General features: G+C 50.8%; 1 protein-coding gene across 2 annotated transcripts in view; it reads right to left on the bottom strand.

Moving 5' to 3' along the window:
• The window catches only part of CFAP100 (cilia and flagella associated protein 100), a 42,749-nt gene that overhangs the window by 5,034 nt on the left and 20,520 nt on the right, over positions 1–17,195 (bottom strand). The window contains exons 5-13 of one of the 2 annotated variants that reach the window (XM_010380575.2): positions 15,340–15,532; positions 13,346–13,413; positions 13,097–13,260; positions 12,704–12,784; positions 12,041–12,222; positions 11,837–11,878; positions 11,632–11,758; positions 8,466–8,517; positions 8,198–8,349 (exon numbers count right to left, since the gene is read on the bottom strand). In XM_010380575.2, the coding sequence (XP_010378877.1) occupies positions 8,198–8,349; positions 8,466–8,517; positions 11,632–11,758; positions 11,837–11,878; positions 12,041–12,222; positions 12,704–12,784; positions 13,097–13,260; positions 13,346–13,413; positions 15,340–15,532 (1,061 nt within the window). Of the gene's footprint in view, positions 1–8,197; positions 8,350–8,465; positions 8,518–11,631; positions 11,759–11,836; positions 11,879–12,040; positions 12,223–12,703; positions 12,785–13,096; positions 13,261–13,345; positions 13,417–15,339; positions 15,533–17,195 lie in introns of both variants that reach the window. The other variant, XM_010380574.2, reaches the window with a different exon arrangement.

The raw sequence follows: 17,195 nt of genomic DNA, 5'->3' as shown, positions 1-17,195 counted from the left end.
CTGTAGACCCACCACAGCATGCCCCACCCACCCCTTGGACCCTGGCAGTAGGCCCTGCCCACAGACCCCACCAGCCAGCACATGGAGAATCTCTGGCTGAGCTGTCTGGCTTTCTCCTTTGGCTTTCCCTGCTGAAGCCAGTCCCTAATGACTGAAAGAAGCAACTCCTTCTTCAAATGTGCAGATAGCGATGCAAGGCCACAAGAATTGTGAAAAATCAGGGAAACATGACACCACAAAAGGAACCTGATAAGTCTCTAGTTATTGACCCTAAAGAAATAAAGATATACAATCTGCCTGAAAAAGAAATTAAAACAATTGTCTTATAGACTCCCAGTGAACTGTAAGACAACATAGATAGGCAACTAAACAAAATCAGGAAAACAATATAAGTTCAACAAAGAAATAGAAACCATAAAAAAACCCCAGAAATTATTGAGCTAAGAATGCAATGACTGAACTAAAAACTTCAGTAGAGAGCTGTAACAGCAGACTAGGTCAAGCGGAAGAAAGAATCAGGGAACTCAGAGATAAGTCATGAAATTAGCCAGTTAGAGGAGCAAAAGGGCAAAAAAATGAAAAAGAGAGAAAAGCTTGTGGGACGTACAGACACCATCAGCTGAAACAGCATCTGCGTTATAAGAGTTCAAGGAAAAGGAGAGAGAAAGGGCAAAGTATTTTTTACTTTTATTTTTATTGATACATAATAGATGTACATATTTTTGGAGTACCTGTGTTAATACATTCATATAATTTGTAAAGATCAAATCCGTGTAATTGAGATGTCCATCGCTTTAAATATTTGTCTTTATACTAAAAACATTTGAATTATTCTAGCGATTTTGAAGTATACAATAGATTACTTTAGACTACAGTCATGCTACTAATGTATCAAACACTAAATCTTATTTCTTCTATCCAACTTTATATTTGTACCCAATAAGCAAGAGAACTTAAAGAAATAATGGCTGAAATTTTCCCATGTCTGGAGAGGGAAATGGATATCCAGATTCGTGAAGCCTAAAGATTCCCAAATAAGTAGAACCTAAGAGATCTACTTTGGGGACATATTATAATTAAATTATTAAGAGTCAAAGATAAAAAGATTTTGATAGCAAGAGAAAAGTGACTTGTCATGTACAACAGAACTGCTATAAGACTATCAGTATATTTTGCAGCAGAAGTCTTGCAGGTCAGGAGAAAACAGGTTGATGTATTTAAAGTACTGAAAGAAAAAAATGGCTAAAAGGTATACTATATGCAGCAAAACTATCCTTTAAAAATAAAGAAGAGATAAAGACTTTCCCAAACAAAACCTGAATGAGGTGGTCACCCACAATACTTGCCTTAGAGAAGTGCTAAAGAGAGTTCTACAAGTTGAAACAAAAAGTACTAAATAGCAGCACAAAAGCATGCAGAAGTATAAATCTCACTGGCAAAGGTAACATCACAAAAAATGGTTACATTCAGAGGTTTTCATATGCAATTGAAGTAAATTTGTTATCAGCTTGAAATAGACTATAAGATGCTCAGTGTAAGTCTCATTATAACTACAAAAAAAAACCTGTAGTAGATACATAAGAAGATAAAAAGAAAGCAGATCACTGAAAAAAAAAAAAAATCAAACCCAAAAGAAAGCAGAAGAGGAGGAACAAGAGAGCTATGAAACAGACAGAAAAAATGAACAAAATGGCAACAGTAATATCAGACAAAATAGACTTTAAGTCAAAAACTGTCACAAGAGGCAGAGAAAAGAAGATTCACATAAAATCAGAAATTAAAGAAGAGATATTACAGTTGATGCACAGAAAGAAAAAGGAACATAAGGAACTATTAGACAATCCAGAAAAAAAAAAAAAAAGCCAGATAAATTCCTAGAAACGTACAACCTACCAAGACTGAATCAAGAAGAAATAGTCTTAACCATCAATAACAAATAGGGAGATGGATGTAGTAATCAAAACACTCCTAACAAATAAAAGCACAGGACCTCGTGGTGTCATGGGTGACTTCTGCCAAACATTTAAGGAATTAACAGTAATCCTTTCCTTTTTTTTTTTTTTTTTTTTTTTTTTTTTTTTTTTTTGAGGCAGAGTCTCACTCTGTTGCCCAGGCTGGAGTGCAGTGATGCGATCTCGGCTCACTGCAAGCTCCGCCTCCCGGGTTCACGCCATTCTCCTGCCTCAGTCTCCCGTGTAGCTGGGACTACAGGTGCCCGCCACCACACTTGGCTAAGTTTTTGTATTTTTAGTAGAGACGGGGTTTCACCGTGTTAGCCAGGATGGTCTCAATCTCCTGACCTTGTGATCCGCCCACCTTGTCCTCCCAAAGTGTTGGGATTACAGGCGTGAGCCACCCTGCCCGGCCTTTGTTTTTGTTTTTTTTTTTTTTGACGGAGACTCACTCTGTCACCCAGGCTGGAGTGCAGTGGCACAATCTTGGCTTACTGCAGCCTCCACCTCCCGGATTCAAGCAGTTCTCCTGCTTCAGCCTCCCAAGTAGCTGGGACTACAGGCGCCCGCCACCACACTTGGCTAAGTTTTTGTATTTTTAGTAGAGACGGGGTTTCACCATGTTAGCCAGGATGGTCTCAATCTCCTGACCTTGTGATCCGCCCACCTTGTCCTCCCAAAGTGTTGGGATTACAGGCGTGAGCCACCCTGCCCGGCCTTTGTTTTTGTTTTTGTTTTTTTGACGGAGACTCACTCTGTCACCCAGGCTGGAGTGCAGTGGCACAATCTTGGCTTACTGCAGCCTCCACCTCCCGGATTCAAGCAGTTCTCCTGCTTCAGCCTCCCAAGTAGCTGGGACTACAGGCATGCACAACCACGCCTGGCTCATTTTTTGCGTGTTTAGTAAAGACAGGGTTTCAGCATGTTGGCCAGGCTGGTCTCAAACTCCTGACCTCAGATGATGCACCCACCTCGACCTCCCAAAGTGCTGGGATTACTGGTGTGAGCCACTGCACCCAGCCAGCAGTCCTTTCTAAACTCTTCCCAGAAATGCAAGAGGAGGGAACATTTCCAAGCTCATTCTATGAAGCCAGCATCACCTTGATAACAAAGCCAGACAAAGACACCACCAGAAAAGAAAACTTAGGCAAATATCCCCTATGAACATAGATACAAAAATCCTCCCAAAACTATCAAACAGAATTCAACAGTGCATTAAAAGGATCAAACACACGTCACCCTCACACATGCATAGCCTCTCCCACTATCAACATCCCCCTCCAGAGTGGCACATTTGATACAATCGATGAACCTACCTGGACACATTATTATCACCCACAGTCCAGACTTTACATGCAGGTTCCCTCTTCGTACTGTATATTCTATGGGTTTGGACAAATGTATTATATAATGATACATATCCACCATTATAGCATCATACACAGTATTTTCATTGCCCTGCAAATGCCTTGTGCTTTCCCTCTCTTCATCCCTCTCTCCCCCTAAGACCCTGGTAACCACTGATTCTTTTAGTTTCCCCACACTTATGCCTTCTCCAGAATGTCATAAAGTTGGAATCATACAGTATATATACCCTTTCCAGGCTGAGTTCTTTCACTTAGTAATACACATTTAAGGTTCTTCCGTGTCTTGTCATGACCTGATAGCTCATTTCCTTTTAGCACTGAAAAATATTCCATTTTCTGGATGTACCACAGTTTAATGATTAATATTGTCTGGATCTGTGTCCCTGCCCAAATCTCATGTTCAATTGTAATCCCCGGTGTTGGAGGTGGGGCCTGATGGGAGGTGATTGGATTATGGGGCAGTTTCTCGTGAATGGTTTAGCACCATCCCTTTGGTACTGTTCTCCTGATAGGAGTGACTTCTCATGAGATCTGGCTGTTTAAAAGTGTGTGGCACCTCCCCACTCTCACTCTCTTGCTGCTGCTCCAGCCATGTAATATGTGCCTTCACCTTCTGCTATGACTGTTAAGTTCCCTGAGGCCTCTCCAGAAGCTGAGCAGCTGCCAGCATCATGCTTCCTGTACATCATCATATACCTGGGAGTCACAAATTAAAACAAAATACCACTGCACATCTATTGGAATGGCCAGATCCAAAACACTAACAACACCTAATGCTGGCAAGGATTTGAAGCAAGAGGAAGTCTCATTCATTGCTAGTGGGAATGCAAAGTGGTACAGACACCTTGGAAGACAGTTTGTCAATTTCTTATAAAACTAAACATACTTGTACTATATGATCCAGAAATTGTGCTTCCTGGTATTTACCCAAATGAGTTGAAAACCTACATCCACACACACACAAACATCTGCACATGGATGAGCCATACAGACATGGCACTGAGGGAAGGAGACCAGACACCAATGAAAACCTACTATACTATTATTATCTTGAAGTTCTAGAACCAGCTACTTTGGTTATCCATTGCTCCACAACAGGTTACACATAACATGCATTTATTACCTCAGAGTGTACAGTACTTATGTGGGTTAATTGCTAGGGGCTCTCTATTCTATTCCAATGATCTGCTTCACTATTCTTTCACCAGTACACACACCATTTTCATTACTGTAGTTTTAGTAAGTCTTGAGGTTGGATAGTGTCAGTCACCCAGTTTTCTTGTTCATCTTCAGTGCTGTGTTGGCTATTCTGGGTATTTTGACTCTTCATATAAACTCCAGAATCAGTTTGTCAGTAACTACAAAGTAACTTCTTGGATTTTCACTGGGATTGCATTGAAGCTATAGATCAAGGGGGAAGAATGACATCTTGACAATATTGAGCCTTCCTATCCCTGAACATGGAATATGTCTCTATTTATTCTCCTTTGATTTCATCAGAGTTTTACGGCTTTCCTCATATAGATCTTGCATGTTTTGTTAGATTTATATTTAAGTACTTCATTTCAGAGGGTGCTAATGTAAATGGTATTGTGTGTTTAATTTCAAAGTCCACTTGCGCATTACTGGTGTATGAGAAAGCCACTGACTTTTGTATGTTAATCTTGTATCCTGCAACCTTGCTTCTTGCTGTAACAGCTTATTAGTTCCAAGAGCTTTTTGTTTTTATTATTTATTTATTTATTGAGGTGGAGTCTTCCTGTGTTGCCAGGCTGCAGTACAGTGGTGCCATCTCAGCTCACTGCAACCTCCGCCTTCCGGGTTCAAGTGATTCCCCTGCCTCAGCCTCCCAAGTAGCTGGGATTACAGGCACACGCCACCACTCCCAGTTAATTTTTTGTATTTTAGTAGAGACGGGTTTTCACCGTGTTGGCCAAGATGGTGTCGATATCCTGACCTCGTGGTCTGCCTGCCTCGGCCTCCCAAAGTGCTGGGATTACAGGCATGAGCCATCACACACAGCCTTTTTTTTTTTTTTTTTTTTTTTTTTTTTTTTTTTTTTTTTTTAAGACAGGGTCTCAGTGTGTCACCCAGGCTGGAGTACAGTGGCATGATCATGGCTCACTGCACTCCTGGGCTCAAGTGATCCTTGCACCTCAGCCTCCCAAATAGCTAGGACTTCAGGTGTGTGCCACCATGCCTAGCTAAGTTTTTAATTTTTTCTAGCAATATAGTCTCACTATGTTGCCCAGTCTGGTCTCAATCTCCTGGCCTCAAATGATCCTCCTGCCTTGGCCTGCCAAAGTGCTGAAATTACAGGCATGAGCCACTGCGCTTGGCCATCAGGAGCTTTTTGTTGATTGCTTTGAATTTTCTACATAGACATTCATGTCACTTGTGAACAAGGACAGTTTTATTTCTTCCTCCCAATCTATATATGTTTTATTTTTCTTGTCTTATTACATTAACTAAGACTTCCAGTACAATGTTGAAAAACAGTAGTGAGAGAAGACATCTTTGCCTTATTTCTCATCTCATGAGAAACTTCTAGTTTTTTTTTTTTTTTTTTTTCATTAGGTAACATATTAGCTGTAGGATTTTTGTGTTCTTTATCAAATTGAGGAAATTCCCTTCTATTCCACATTTTCTGAAAGCTTTTATTATGAATGGATATTGGATTGTGTTCAGTGCTATTTCTTATGATTATATCATGTGACTTTTCTTATTTAACATGTGGATATGACAGATTACGTTAATTTTTGAATGTTGAGCCAGCCCTACATACCTAGGATAAATCCCATTTGGTTGTGGTGTATACTTCTTTTCATATACTGTTGGATTCAATTTGCTAATATTTTGTTGAGGATTTTTGCATCTATGTTGAGGATATTGGTGGCTACTTTTCCTTTCTTGGAATGCCTTTATCTAGTTTTGGTATTAGGGTGATACCGGCTTCATAGAATGGGTGAGGAAGTACTTCCTCTGCTCTTATCTTCTGAAAAGTGATTGTAGAGAATTGGTGTGATTTATTTTTTAGATGAAATTCTTCCTTTGTAGAATTCACTAACGAACCCATCTGGGCCTGGGGCTTTCCCTTTTGGAAAGCTATTAATTATTGATTTAATTTCTTTAATGGATATAGGCCTATTATGATTGTCTATTTGTTTTATATATTTTTAAGATTGTATTTTGATTTTTTTTTGAGAAAAGATTGCTGAGTTCATGGAAGTTAAATACACATGGGCTGCGACTCCCCTGGAAACAAAGTATGGATGCTCTCAGGGATGGCTTGGCTGGCTGAAGACCAGCTTTGGGATGTCACATCCAGCATTCTGCTATGAGGTTTACGTTTGCATGCGTGTGTTGGAGGAGGAACCTGTCTTCTTGCCCAATTAAGCTGGGAGCCTGCCCACCTCTCCCCAGCTCATCTTCCTCTGTGTCTGTCACCTCCCAGCATTCCAGGATACATAGTCTTGCCTGAGGCTGGGAGTTTCACATCATTCTGGGGACTCTTTGCCACACCTCACCACGGGACATGGGTGCTCAGGAGCATGGTTCCCCCATGGGACACTTAAGCCTCAATGGGCTCCCACCTCGGTGCTTTTGCACCCGCTGTTCCTGCTGCCTGGGACCCTCTTTGCCCAGCCTCTGTGTGGATAGCTTTCCTCCCACTCCTCAGGAAGTTTTCTGACAACTCCTGGAAGACTTCCCTGCTCCTCCCATCTGCTGTCACCCTCCATTTTAGCCCTCTGTCGCAAGTTGCTTTATTTTCCTCCTAGAACACATCAGTATCCACAAGTCACATCTGTGGACCTGTTTGTTGTATCTGCTGCCATTAAAGTCAGCTGCATGAGGGCAGGGCCTTGCTTTATCCTTGCAGAGCTTAGACCCAGGCCTGACCCAGAAAGGATGCACAGGCAGTATGTGGGGAGTGAGCAGAGGATTCCCTGCTCTGGACATGCCTCACCAGTGCCTCAGGCTGACCCAGCCCTGCCCAGGTCTCCTGAAGGCAGGTGTCCTGCAGTAGACTGAGTGGCCACACCCAGCAGGAGGGACCATAATAACCTCAGGTGGGCTTCAGGTGAGAGCTGGGCAGCCACCTGACTTCTGCTGCTGCCTCTCTGGTTGGAACTGGGAGGCCAGGATTTTCCCAAGGCCCTAGCCACTTTGCCATGCTGGACAAGCTGTGTTTTAGGCCTGTCCCCTGAGGCCCAGTCCTGGGTGACCAGATGGCCCTCACTCATCCCTGCCCATCTCAGCCCCACCTGGCCCCAGCCTGCAGGATGGCATGACTCACCACGCCCATGTCCTCCTGCTCAGGGCTGCACCCACTCGCATCCCCGTTACGCTACTGAACAACAGTGGGGGACACACTTCACAGCAGCCCACAGGTGGCTTGGCCTTCCCCAGTTCTGTGCTGTGAACACCCACTCTAGTCTATGAAATATGAAGCAGCAGCAGCTTCCAGGCCCTTCTGAGCAAATGACTGCTTAGGGTGCCTGTGTGAAGCATGTTAGTGCTGCCAGGAACTGGGGGGTCAGGGTCGCTGTGGACCTCCAGCCACTCCAAGGGCCCCCCAGGAGCTTGGCGGCAGTAGAAGGAGCCCAGGGTGGAAGCTCCTTGGAAAGGCCTGGCTCTAGCCATGGGCTGCTTCAGGGTGGGCACAGGTGCCTGGGCCCTGCCCACCCCCAGCTCCAGCACCCTCTCTCCAGGATCCGGCCCACAAACGGAGCTTCACACGGAGCTTTTCAGACAACCCGGACCAGGCCAGGGCCATGGACAGGGGTGGGGGCTGTTCCCCCAACTTGGCTCCCAGTGCAGAGGGATCCCAGGATGAGAGTGGCAGGGAGCCCCCGCCGGCCACCGCGCGGCACCTACATGCGGATCTGGGTGTGTTTCAGGGTGCGGCTCAGCTCCTCCAGGGTCTCCTCCATCTCCTGCCTGTTCTGGATCAGCGACAGGTTCTGCTCCTCCAGCTCTCGGAAGACATCCAGGAGCTGCTGGGGCTCCGTGAAGTATAGCTGTGGTTCCTGCAACCCACAGGTTTTGGCAGGGACTGGCCAGGGACAGAGCCAGAGGGGCAGGGATAGGGGCACGACAAGGGAGGGGCGACTTATGAATTCCAGTACAGCACTGGGCCATTCACCTCCCCATCGCTGTCGGTGTCCTCCTGCGTGGGGGGGATGGGAGAGTTCGACCTGCGAAGAGATGGCAGGGTCGGGACTCTGGGACCAGCCTGAAAAGACAGGAGCCAGGGAAGGGGGCACAGAGGTCTTGAAGGCGTTGGCAGCATCCCCATCCCTCCTCTTCTAGCTGCCCACAGTTGCCCAGAGGGTGGCACCAGCTTCCTCACAGTCCCCAGCTGCCACACTGCAGCCAGGGGATAGTTTCAATCCACTCATTTTCCCAAGGCCCTAGCCACTTTGACATGCGGGACAAGCCATGTTCCAGACCTGTCCCCAGAGGCCCCAGTCCTTGGTGGCCAAATGGCCCCCACCCATCCCAGCCCCACTGCACTTAGAATAAAACCCTCTCTCCTCCTGGGGACTGCTAGGTGGCCCTCCCAGCACTCACCTTGCCTCCCCTGCCCCAGCCCCTCTGCCCTGCCCGGTCAGGTCCCGTCTCTCCCGGTGCTGCCCTACCCCAGGCCTCTGCACCTGCCACTCCGCTGGCTGCTGGGGCTGTCCCTCCTCCCTCACCGTTGTTTACTGAGCACCACCTTTGAGGCCTTTCCTGCCCTGCCTCCCCCATCTAGGGTCAGTCTTGGCCCCTGTCCTTGGGGTCCCACTCACAGCAATAGAGGGACTCTCAGGGCTGCCTTCAGGTGATCCTGAGTGCCCAGGGGCAAGGTCTTTCCTGGACCAGTGGAGAGGGGTTGGGCACAAGCTGTGTGAGCTTTAAACGCTCAGTGTGGGCCCCAGAAGGCCCCACTGGATGGGGACCTCACCTCCACGGACTTCCAAACCTGCTCTCCCAGCCTGCTCCAGCCTGGGCCTCACCTAGGATCTGCAAGGCCTGCTGGCTGAGGTTGGTGGCGGGGGGCTGCGTTGGCTTACCCCAGGCACCTCAGGGACCTGAGCTTGGGCTTGGAGATGCCACCCCCTAGCCCCCAGAAACAGAGAGGCATCAGGGCAAGGTCCTGTGGGACTCTGACGGCAGATCCAGGAGGGCTTCCCAGGAGAGGCCGTGATATCAACTACAGCACTCGCCAGACCCACGCCTCACACTGCACACCGATGCCCATTTTACAGATGAGGGAGCTGGCTGCCTGCAGGGCACTGCTGGCCCATACGATGCCTTTCTGAGACTCTACCCTCCAGATGGATGTAGCCTGGGTCAGGGAGCCTGACCTGGCAGTTGGTGGGGGTGGGCTGGACTTCAGCCCCCACGTGCCCTCTTGGCTGAGTGAGTGCCTTGTATAGTTCACAACCTGCCCAGCTGTACTCAGTGACTCTGGTCACCTGGCTAATAGACAGAGGGGCCAGGAGATTGAAACCCAGGATAGTGTGGTCCCTGACTCTGTTCTCAAGTCTCCCAAGTCAGGGCCTGTCTGGTAGGGGTCAGTCCATGGCTGAGGGGGCCCTAGGCGGAACAGGCTGCACTGCATACATTAGAACCTCTGCTCCTCAACACAGAACTGGAAATGCAGGGCGTCATGGCAGGCAGCGTTAACACCAGCCTGTGCATGGCCCAGCAGCACGCCTCAGTGGTAGCTGGTCTTCCCCACAAGGCATGGCTGCACTGGGCAGAGAGGAAAGCCAGCTTGGGTCCTCTTCCAGCTGGAGAAGCATCAGTTTGGGCCATGGGAGGCTGATGTTGGGGCCACCCATCTGGGTGTGGAGTTCAGGAACAGGCAGTCGTGGAGAGGGGAAGACAGAGGGTGGAGGGCAGAAGGGCTGAGCAGCAGATAAAGACCCTGTGGAGGAGAGTGGGTCGCCACAGACACAGGGCCAGGGCAGGGGTGTAGGGAGCAGCCCCGAGCCCTACAGTCCCCACTTTTCTCCATCCCCGCTTCTGCCACCCTTATCCAAGCCAATAAAAACCATCAGCTTCCAGAAGAAAACACAGGAGAATATTTTAGTGACTATGATGTTGGCAAATATTTCTTAAGCAGGGCCCCAAATTCACCAATCATAAAATTACAGATTGGTAAATTTGACTTCACTAAAATTAAGAATTCCTGTTCTTCAAAACACAGTATTAAACAGAAATAAGGTGACTGGGTGCAGTGGCTCACACCTGTAATCCCAGCACTTTGGGAGGCTGAGGCGGGAGAATCACCTGAGGTCAGGAGTTTGAGACCAGCCTTCCCAACAGGGCGAAACCCCGTCTCTACTAAAAATACAAAAAATTAGCCGGGTGTGGTGACACATGCCTGTAATCCCAGCTACTCAGGAGGCTGAGGCTGGAGAATCGCTTGAACCTGGGGAGTGGAGGTTGTGGTGAGCCGAGATCGCGCCACTGCACTCCAGCCTCAGCAACAATAGCGAAACTCCATCTCTAAATAAATAAATAAATAAGAAATAAGGCAAGACACAAACTGGAAGAAGATATGTGTACCACACTTACCACACCAGGCTGGTCCCCAGAATACATAGAGAAGCAATAGGTAACCGTAAGAACCAGGCCAATAATCCAACAAAAATGTACAGAAATCAGATACTTCACAAAAAAATGACATCTGAACAGCCAGTAAGTATGAAATGTATTCAGATTTGTCATCAGGAAAATGTCTTGAAAACCATATGAGACCACTTCACCCATATAGTGACCATGACTTTGATGTTCTGTGTTTTGTTACTTTTGACACCCCACCTTGCCAAGCCTGGAGGGACCACCTCTCTCAGGGCTGACCAGTCCATGGAGACAGGAAATGACTCACCCTGGCCTCTGCACTTGCCCTCAGCTCACCTTTCAAATGCAAACCACCCAATCCACTGTCCACATCCCAGCCAGATCCTCTATCAGACTTTCACACTCAGGACCTATCCCCCCAGGGCCAGGACCAGACAACTAGGGACAGGCCTTTGTCCAAGAGCCCCAAAATTATTCAAAAACAAATCAGCCCTACGCCTGCTCAGCGCCTCAACCTTAATTCCCATGAGAACCACAATGGAAACTCCTGCCCTAGGGCCCTACTCCCTCTGCCTCCTGGCCGACCTGGGACTTCCCTGTGTGGCCTTTCGTGGAGTAGGGACTGTGAGTAACATACTTTCTTTTCTGTGGCACTCAGACCTGACTACACGTGGGTGCCACAAGGGAGGGCTCCCTGCTAGGCCCCAGCCCCTCCCACCCCCCCGGAGCCCACTCACCCTCTGGAGTTGCCACCGCTAGACTCGCTGGGCTGGCTGCCTTGCTGGGGGCTGCTCAGGTAAGACAGGCTCTGCCCCAGCCGCATCGTCTGCAGAAACCTCCAGGGCTTCTTTGTGCCCTGACCCTCTGGAGAAAGCAGAGGAATGGTTTCTGAACCCTGTGCAGGGCGGAGCTGGGCTCCTCAGGCTGGGGGCGGCAGCTCACCTTTGGCCCACACGGTGCTCGCCTTGCCCTTGATCCCTGGTCCTACAGGAAGCAAAGGGGGGGGCCCCAATGGCCTCAGCTGCAGCCAAGCTTCAGTGATGCCGCGTGGCCCAGATGCCTGCAGGTAACCTGCCAGCTGGGCTCAGGGTCTCAGTGGGCCACTGGCAGAGCCCACATGGGAACCCACATTCTCTTTTCTGCTACCTTTGTCCCCTGGTGTGGAGTTAACACTGCCGTCTTTGGAAGCCTCGGAGACCTCCTTGGCCTTTTTGAGAAACAAGTGTTTCTTTTCCTGTTCTTCAAGCCACTCCTTGGGCGACAGCTTGTACAGGAAATCCTTGTAGACCTTGTAATGCTGCAGAGTGTCTTCAAATCTGGAGATCTCACTACATCAGGGTGGGGTGGGGGGTGGGAAAGAGGAGGTCAGCCTCTGCCACAGTGAGGTCCCCATGCCGGGGCCACACCTCCATCCTGGCCAAGTCTGTGTGGGCTCCTTGTTTTCCTTGAGAAAAGGTGCAGGAATGCCACATGCTGGAAGATGGGCACCTACCCTGCAACAAGCAGAGTCACAGCCTTTTGTGACTTGCAAGTTCCTCTCCACCCTGGAGACCTCACCTCTCTCAGGCTGTAGCTGGGCGAGCCTTTGAGCCAAACTGCCTGCCTCCAAGTGGAAGCCTTAGGAGTCACTGAATCTTTCTTGGTCTCACTCCCCTCGTCTATAAATGGGCAACAGCCTCATGGAAGCACTGAGACCCTGGGAGGTAAAGCCATGAGGTTCACATGGCGCTAGGCTGCCTTTGGCCAGGCAAAATGACTGAGGGACCAGGAGGTGGGCCAGTCAATGGCCAGCATGCCCTCTGACCTCACCTTTTGATATTAACAATCTGGGTGGTGAGGTCCCGGATTTCAAGGATCTTCTCTATCTTGGCTTTGGTCTCCTTCTCAGCCCTAGGAGTTGGGCGTGGGGGAGGAGGGATGGGGGCAGGGGGCCAGTGGCAGCCTATTAAAGAGGGGTGAGCACACCACCCACAGGCCCCAGGGTTGTGCCCGGCTCCGGACAGGGCTGGAGAGCCACACAGTTAATCCTTTTGCCTGTAGTATCCCCTGCCCTTGGCTCTCGACTAGCCCTGGTGCTTCCAGAAGTGTTGTAGGGGCTAGGGGCAGAGGCTGGGTGAGGGGGTGGATGAGTGGGTATGCACAGGCTCAGGGACAATGGGGGTTCACCATTGCCCAGCCAGCCCCTCGGGCCTGCAGGCTCACGCTCTCATGGCCTGCACGGAGCTGCAGTCGTTCTCCCTGAGGAACTCGTCGAACAAGGCGGCATCCTTCTCCAGGGACTTCTCAGCCTGCTCCAGCCTGGCCTCCTCTTTGGTCGCCAGTGTCTCCAGCCGCTGGATCTCTCTCCGTTTGCAATCCAGGGCATACTGGGGGCCAGCAGAGTGGGGTCATGGTGCTTGGCCCAGGCCAGCCCCTGCTGTCATCCCTCGAGCTGGGGGCTGCGGGACCTACCTGGAGGAGGAACATTTGCCGCTTCTGCTTAATGTAGCCACTCATGTTATCAGGCTCCACATTCTTTTCTGCTGGAAGAAGAGGGAGGTGAGCAAGAGCGGGAAGCCCAGGCTGAGGAGGGGCCTGGCAGGTCTGCAGAGGAGGCTTCCGCCGGCTGCTGGGCACTGCTTTGCGTCCACGCCCAGGTGATCACCGGGACCATGGAAGGTAGTGTTCTTGTCCTCTGTCTCCACAAAGAGAGAAGGCTCTGCCTGAAATGTTACATTCTCCATGGCCAGAGTCTGGCCAGGTGGGAAGTCCTTACTGTGTCTGACTTGCGCCTCTCTTGCTGTAGCACTCTCCTCACTTGCAATGGGGCTCTGGACACCCCACCCTGGAAATTTCACCCAGCTGGACTTAATAGCCACAGGCCATCTAGCCAGGACCCGAATGGGGATGAGGACAGACAAATGGGGAGCCATAATTGCTACTTGGGGCACCTAAGCCCCCCGAGCAAACTGGGCAGAGGCTGAGTCTACACTGCCAGGGTTTAAACCAAGACAGGAGGAAGTCGAGGTGGACGTCTGGACAACCTTCAGGAGAGCATGCAGAAGGACAACGAGGCTGGGGCCAAGGGCGACAGGGGCCCCTTTCCCTGGCCTTCCTGGAGTGGAAGTTCTAGGCGCTCTCTGACTTGGGAGCTGTGGAAAGGACCTGGAAACCATGGGGCTCTCTGGCCCTGTCCCTCACACCCTTTCCTCTCCAGGAGCAGAGCCCTGCTTTGGCTGATGCAAGAGCTCTGTCCCCAGAGTCCAGATCCTGGCAGAGGCCCTGGCTGGGGCTCCCTGGGTAGCCACGGAGATGTCTCTACCCCTGCAGGAGACCCAGTTCCTCACTGGGAGTCATAGTCCTGCCTCCTCAGTCACTTGCCTCTCCTCCAGGTCTTGGGAATAAGGGTGGAGGCAGGAAAATGCACAGGCCATGCTGTCTCCCCGTCTACCCCCATTCCCCCCAACCAGCGCCTCCAACTGTGGGGCCAAAACGCCCCCCGCAAGCTCAGGATTAGGCTACCCAGGTGGAGGCTGGAGGCCCTTGTGTGTTTCAGAGTCACATGGTACACCTCTAATCCCCTGTGTGCCAGGACTCTGATCTGACTGCTTCTAACTTAGTAATATACTTCATCATCTGGGTTGGTAGAATATTAATACATATTCAGTACTTAAGATTTCCACCACTCACACACATACATGGTTCTTTCTTACTACAGCCAATGTATTAGCACATTTAATCCCCACAATCCATGAGGCTGGTATACTGTTATCAGCCAGGAAAGGAAACTGAGCTACAAAGGGCTCAGGTGACCTGAGTGTGACCACAAAGCTGTGAAATGCTGCAGCTGCCACCGAAGCCAGGAAACCTAGGTCCAGCTCCATGCTCTTTTTCTAGGAAGTTAAACCTCCCACTTCTACCCTATGAAGTCTGTGCCCACTGTGCACTGTCCACATTCCGAATCACGCAATACAGCAGCCTCCCTTATCCAGGAACCTGTGTTCCAAGACCCCCAGGGGATGCCTGAACCCTATCCTAGAGACACTAAGTTTTTCCCACACATAGCTACCTGTGATGAAGTTATATTAGATCGATGAATTAGGCACAGTAAGAGATAATAACGACTAATAAAAATAGAACAATTATAACAATATGCTGTAATAAAAGGTAGGCAAATGGTCTCTTTCGCAAAATATCTTACTGTATTGTACTCACCTACTTTCAGCTCCGGCAACTGAAGCCAAGGAAAGAGAAACCAAGGATAAGGTGGGGAACTATCCTATTAGGATTGAAAAGCTTTTAGGCTTGCAGTCCTGGAATAGAGCTTTGGGACCCCCCTGGAGGGGCCAAGCACAGAAAAGGCGGGCCTTCCAAAGCACTTCCCATCTGTGCAAGACGAGTGGCCCCATGCGCTGCGGATGTGGGGCGCCACTGGCCCAGGTTCCCCCGCGCCGGAGGGGACGCACCTTTGGTCAAGGTGAGCTTCCAGGTCTTGTAGTCGCGGAAGGCGCGCAGATGGTCTGCCTCGGTGCGCGCCTCCAGGTCCTCCTGCTTGTCCTCCAGCTGCAGCTGCCGCCGCAAGCTGGTGTGCTTAGCCGACACTTTGGAGGAGTAGGTCATCTTCTCGTGCACTCGCATCGTCTTCTGCTGCTGCCGCTCCTGGGGGCGTCGGGCCAAGTCGGGCGGGGCCCAGGCTCCCCATCCGCGTCCACTCCCAGGGGCGCGCGGGCCTGAGGCCGGGGACGCGGGTTTGCGCGGGAGCGCGGGAGGATGCCCGTGGAGCTACGCGCGGGGACGCGGGGGCCTGAACACAGCCGCCCTGGGCTGAGAGCCAAGCAGGCAGGGCAACGGCTGGGGAGGCCAGTTGCCCCTGAGAAGGGCGCCAGTCAGGGTCCCCTGGTCAAACACAGGCTGCCTGGTCAAATGAGTACTCCAGACCCACAGAGGGGACACGCTCACCCGAAAAGATGATGTCTCATTTTATCCGAAATCCACATTTAAGTGAGTCGTATATTTTGATGACCAGCCCAGGGGCAGGGAACCTAGAGGCTCTGGGGTTCCCGAAGACTACGGCTGTGTAGTGGGTGTAGCCTAGCTGGAAGGTCACCGTTGGTGGCCATCTCCACCTGCTCTCCACCCCACTCCAGCTCCTGTGCGGCCTGGGGGTGGCTTCGAGCCAGCCCTCCCTTGGGAAAAAACGCTCGGAGGAGGGGGAAGGCTGGACTCACCTCCCCACATCCCCACCCCGCCCCATGTCCCTTTTGCTGTCCAGTTCTCACGGTAGGGACATCCCCTGCCAGCTCCACACCCTCTCCCACTTTTCTGCACCAGCCCGGGAGTCTCTTCATATGGACTTTCTAGGGTCACTTCTGTTTCCTGCTGGGACCTACCAGGTACACAAACGGCATCTAAGAACCCAGGCAAATGGGTCCAGCCTGAGGCCCCTGGAGTGCACGTCCCCATCACTGCCATCAGGAAAATGTCACCTACTAGATCCTCAGGGTACAAGGTGGCCTTTAGAAGACATTGGGCAGCTGACTGAGGGCAGGGCCAGACTGAGGGGGACCCTGTCAGGAGTGGGAGGTGGTGGTGGTGAGTGTAGGACCCTGCTGGGTGGGGAAGGGTGTAAGTGGGAGAACCTGCCGGGTAGGGGAGGTTGTGAGTGGGGGACCCTGCTGGGTGGGGGAGGGTATGGTTTGGTGACCCTGTTGGGTGGGTGAGGTTGCGGTTCGTTGACCCTATTGCGTGGGTGAATATGGCGTTTGGTGACCCTGTTTGGTGTGGTGGAGAGAGTGTTTTGGATGAGACTCTTAGTAGAAGGCGGGGGAGGTCCTGAGCTAGGGCTGGACTTGAGTGTAGAGGAAAACTGAGTGCCTCATTGGAGAAGATACAGTAGGGTAGCCAAGGCATGGGCCAGAGAGTCTCTGGGTCTCAGTCAGTCTAGGAATCACAGCCCACAGGCTCAGCCCTGGTTTCTGATGTGGAGGCCTGGGCAGGGCTGAAGCCTGTGCATCTCCACCCATGCCCTGCAGATGCCAGTGTAGCTGTTGCTGCCTTGGGAACCACGGCTGTGAGGAATCCCTGAGACGCTGAACCCTGAGTCAGGGGGAGGTGGATGGAGGCTGTGGGGCAGCCCAGGTGCGACCCTGGGAAGGCTGCCATGCCTGGCACATGGGGCAGGGCTAGGTGCCCAAGGCAGCAAGAGTGGGCTCTCCCCACTCAGGGCTCATAGCTCTCAGGGCTGGGAAAGCAACAGGACAGGCTGGGGTGAAGATGGGGCAAGAGTGGGGTCGGTGCTGGCCCAGGGACCCTAGGCACCTGG

Source organism: Rhinopithecus roxellana, chromosome 1, assembly GCF_007565055.1.
Source record: "Rhinopithecus roxellana isolate Shanxi Qingling chromosome 1, ASM756505v1, whole genome shotgun sequence".
Taxonomy (NCBI): Eukaryota; Metazoa; Chordata; class Mammalia; order Primates; family Cercopithecidae; genus Rhinopithecus; species Rhinopithecus roxellana.
The sequence above is the reverse complement of the archived record's forward strand: the minus strand, read 5'-3'. Positions and strand labels throughout refer to the sequence as shown.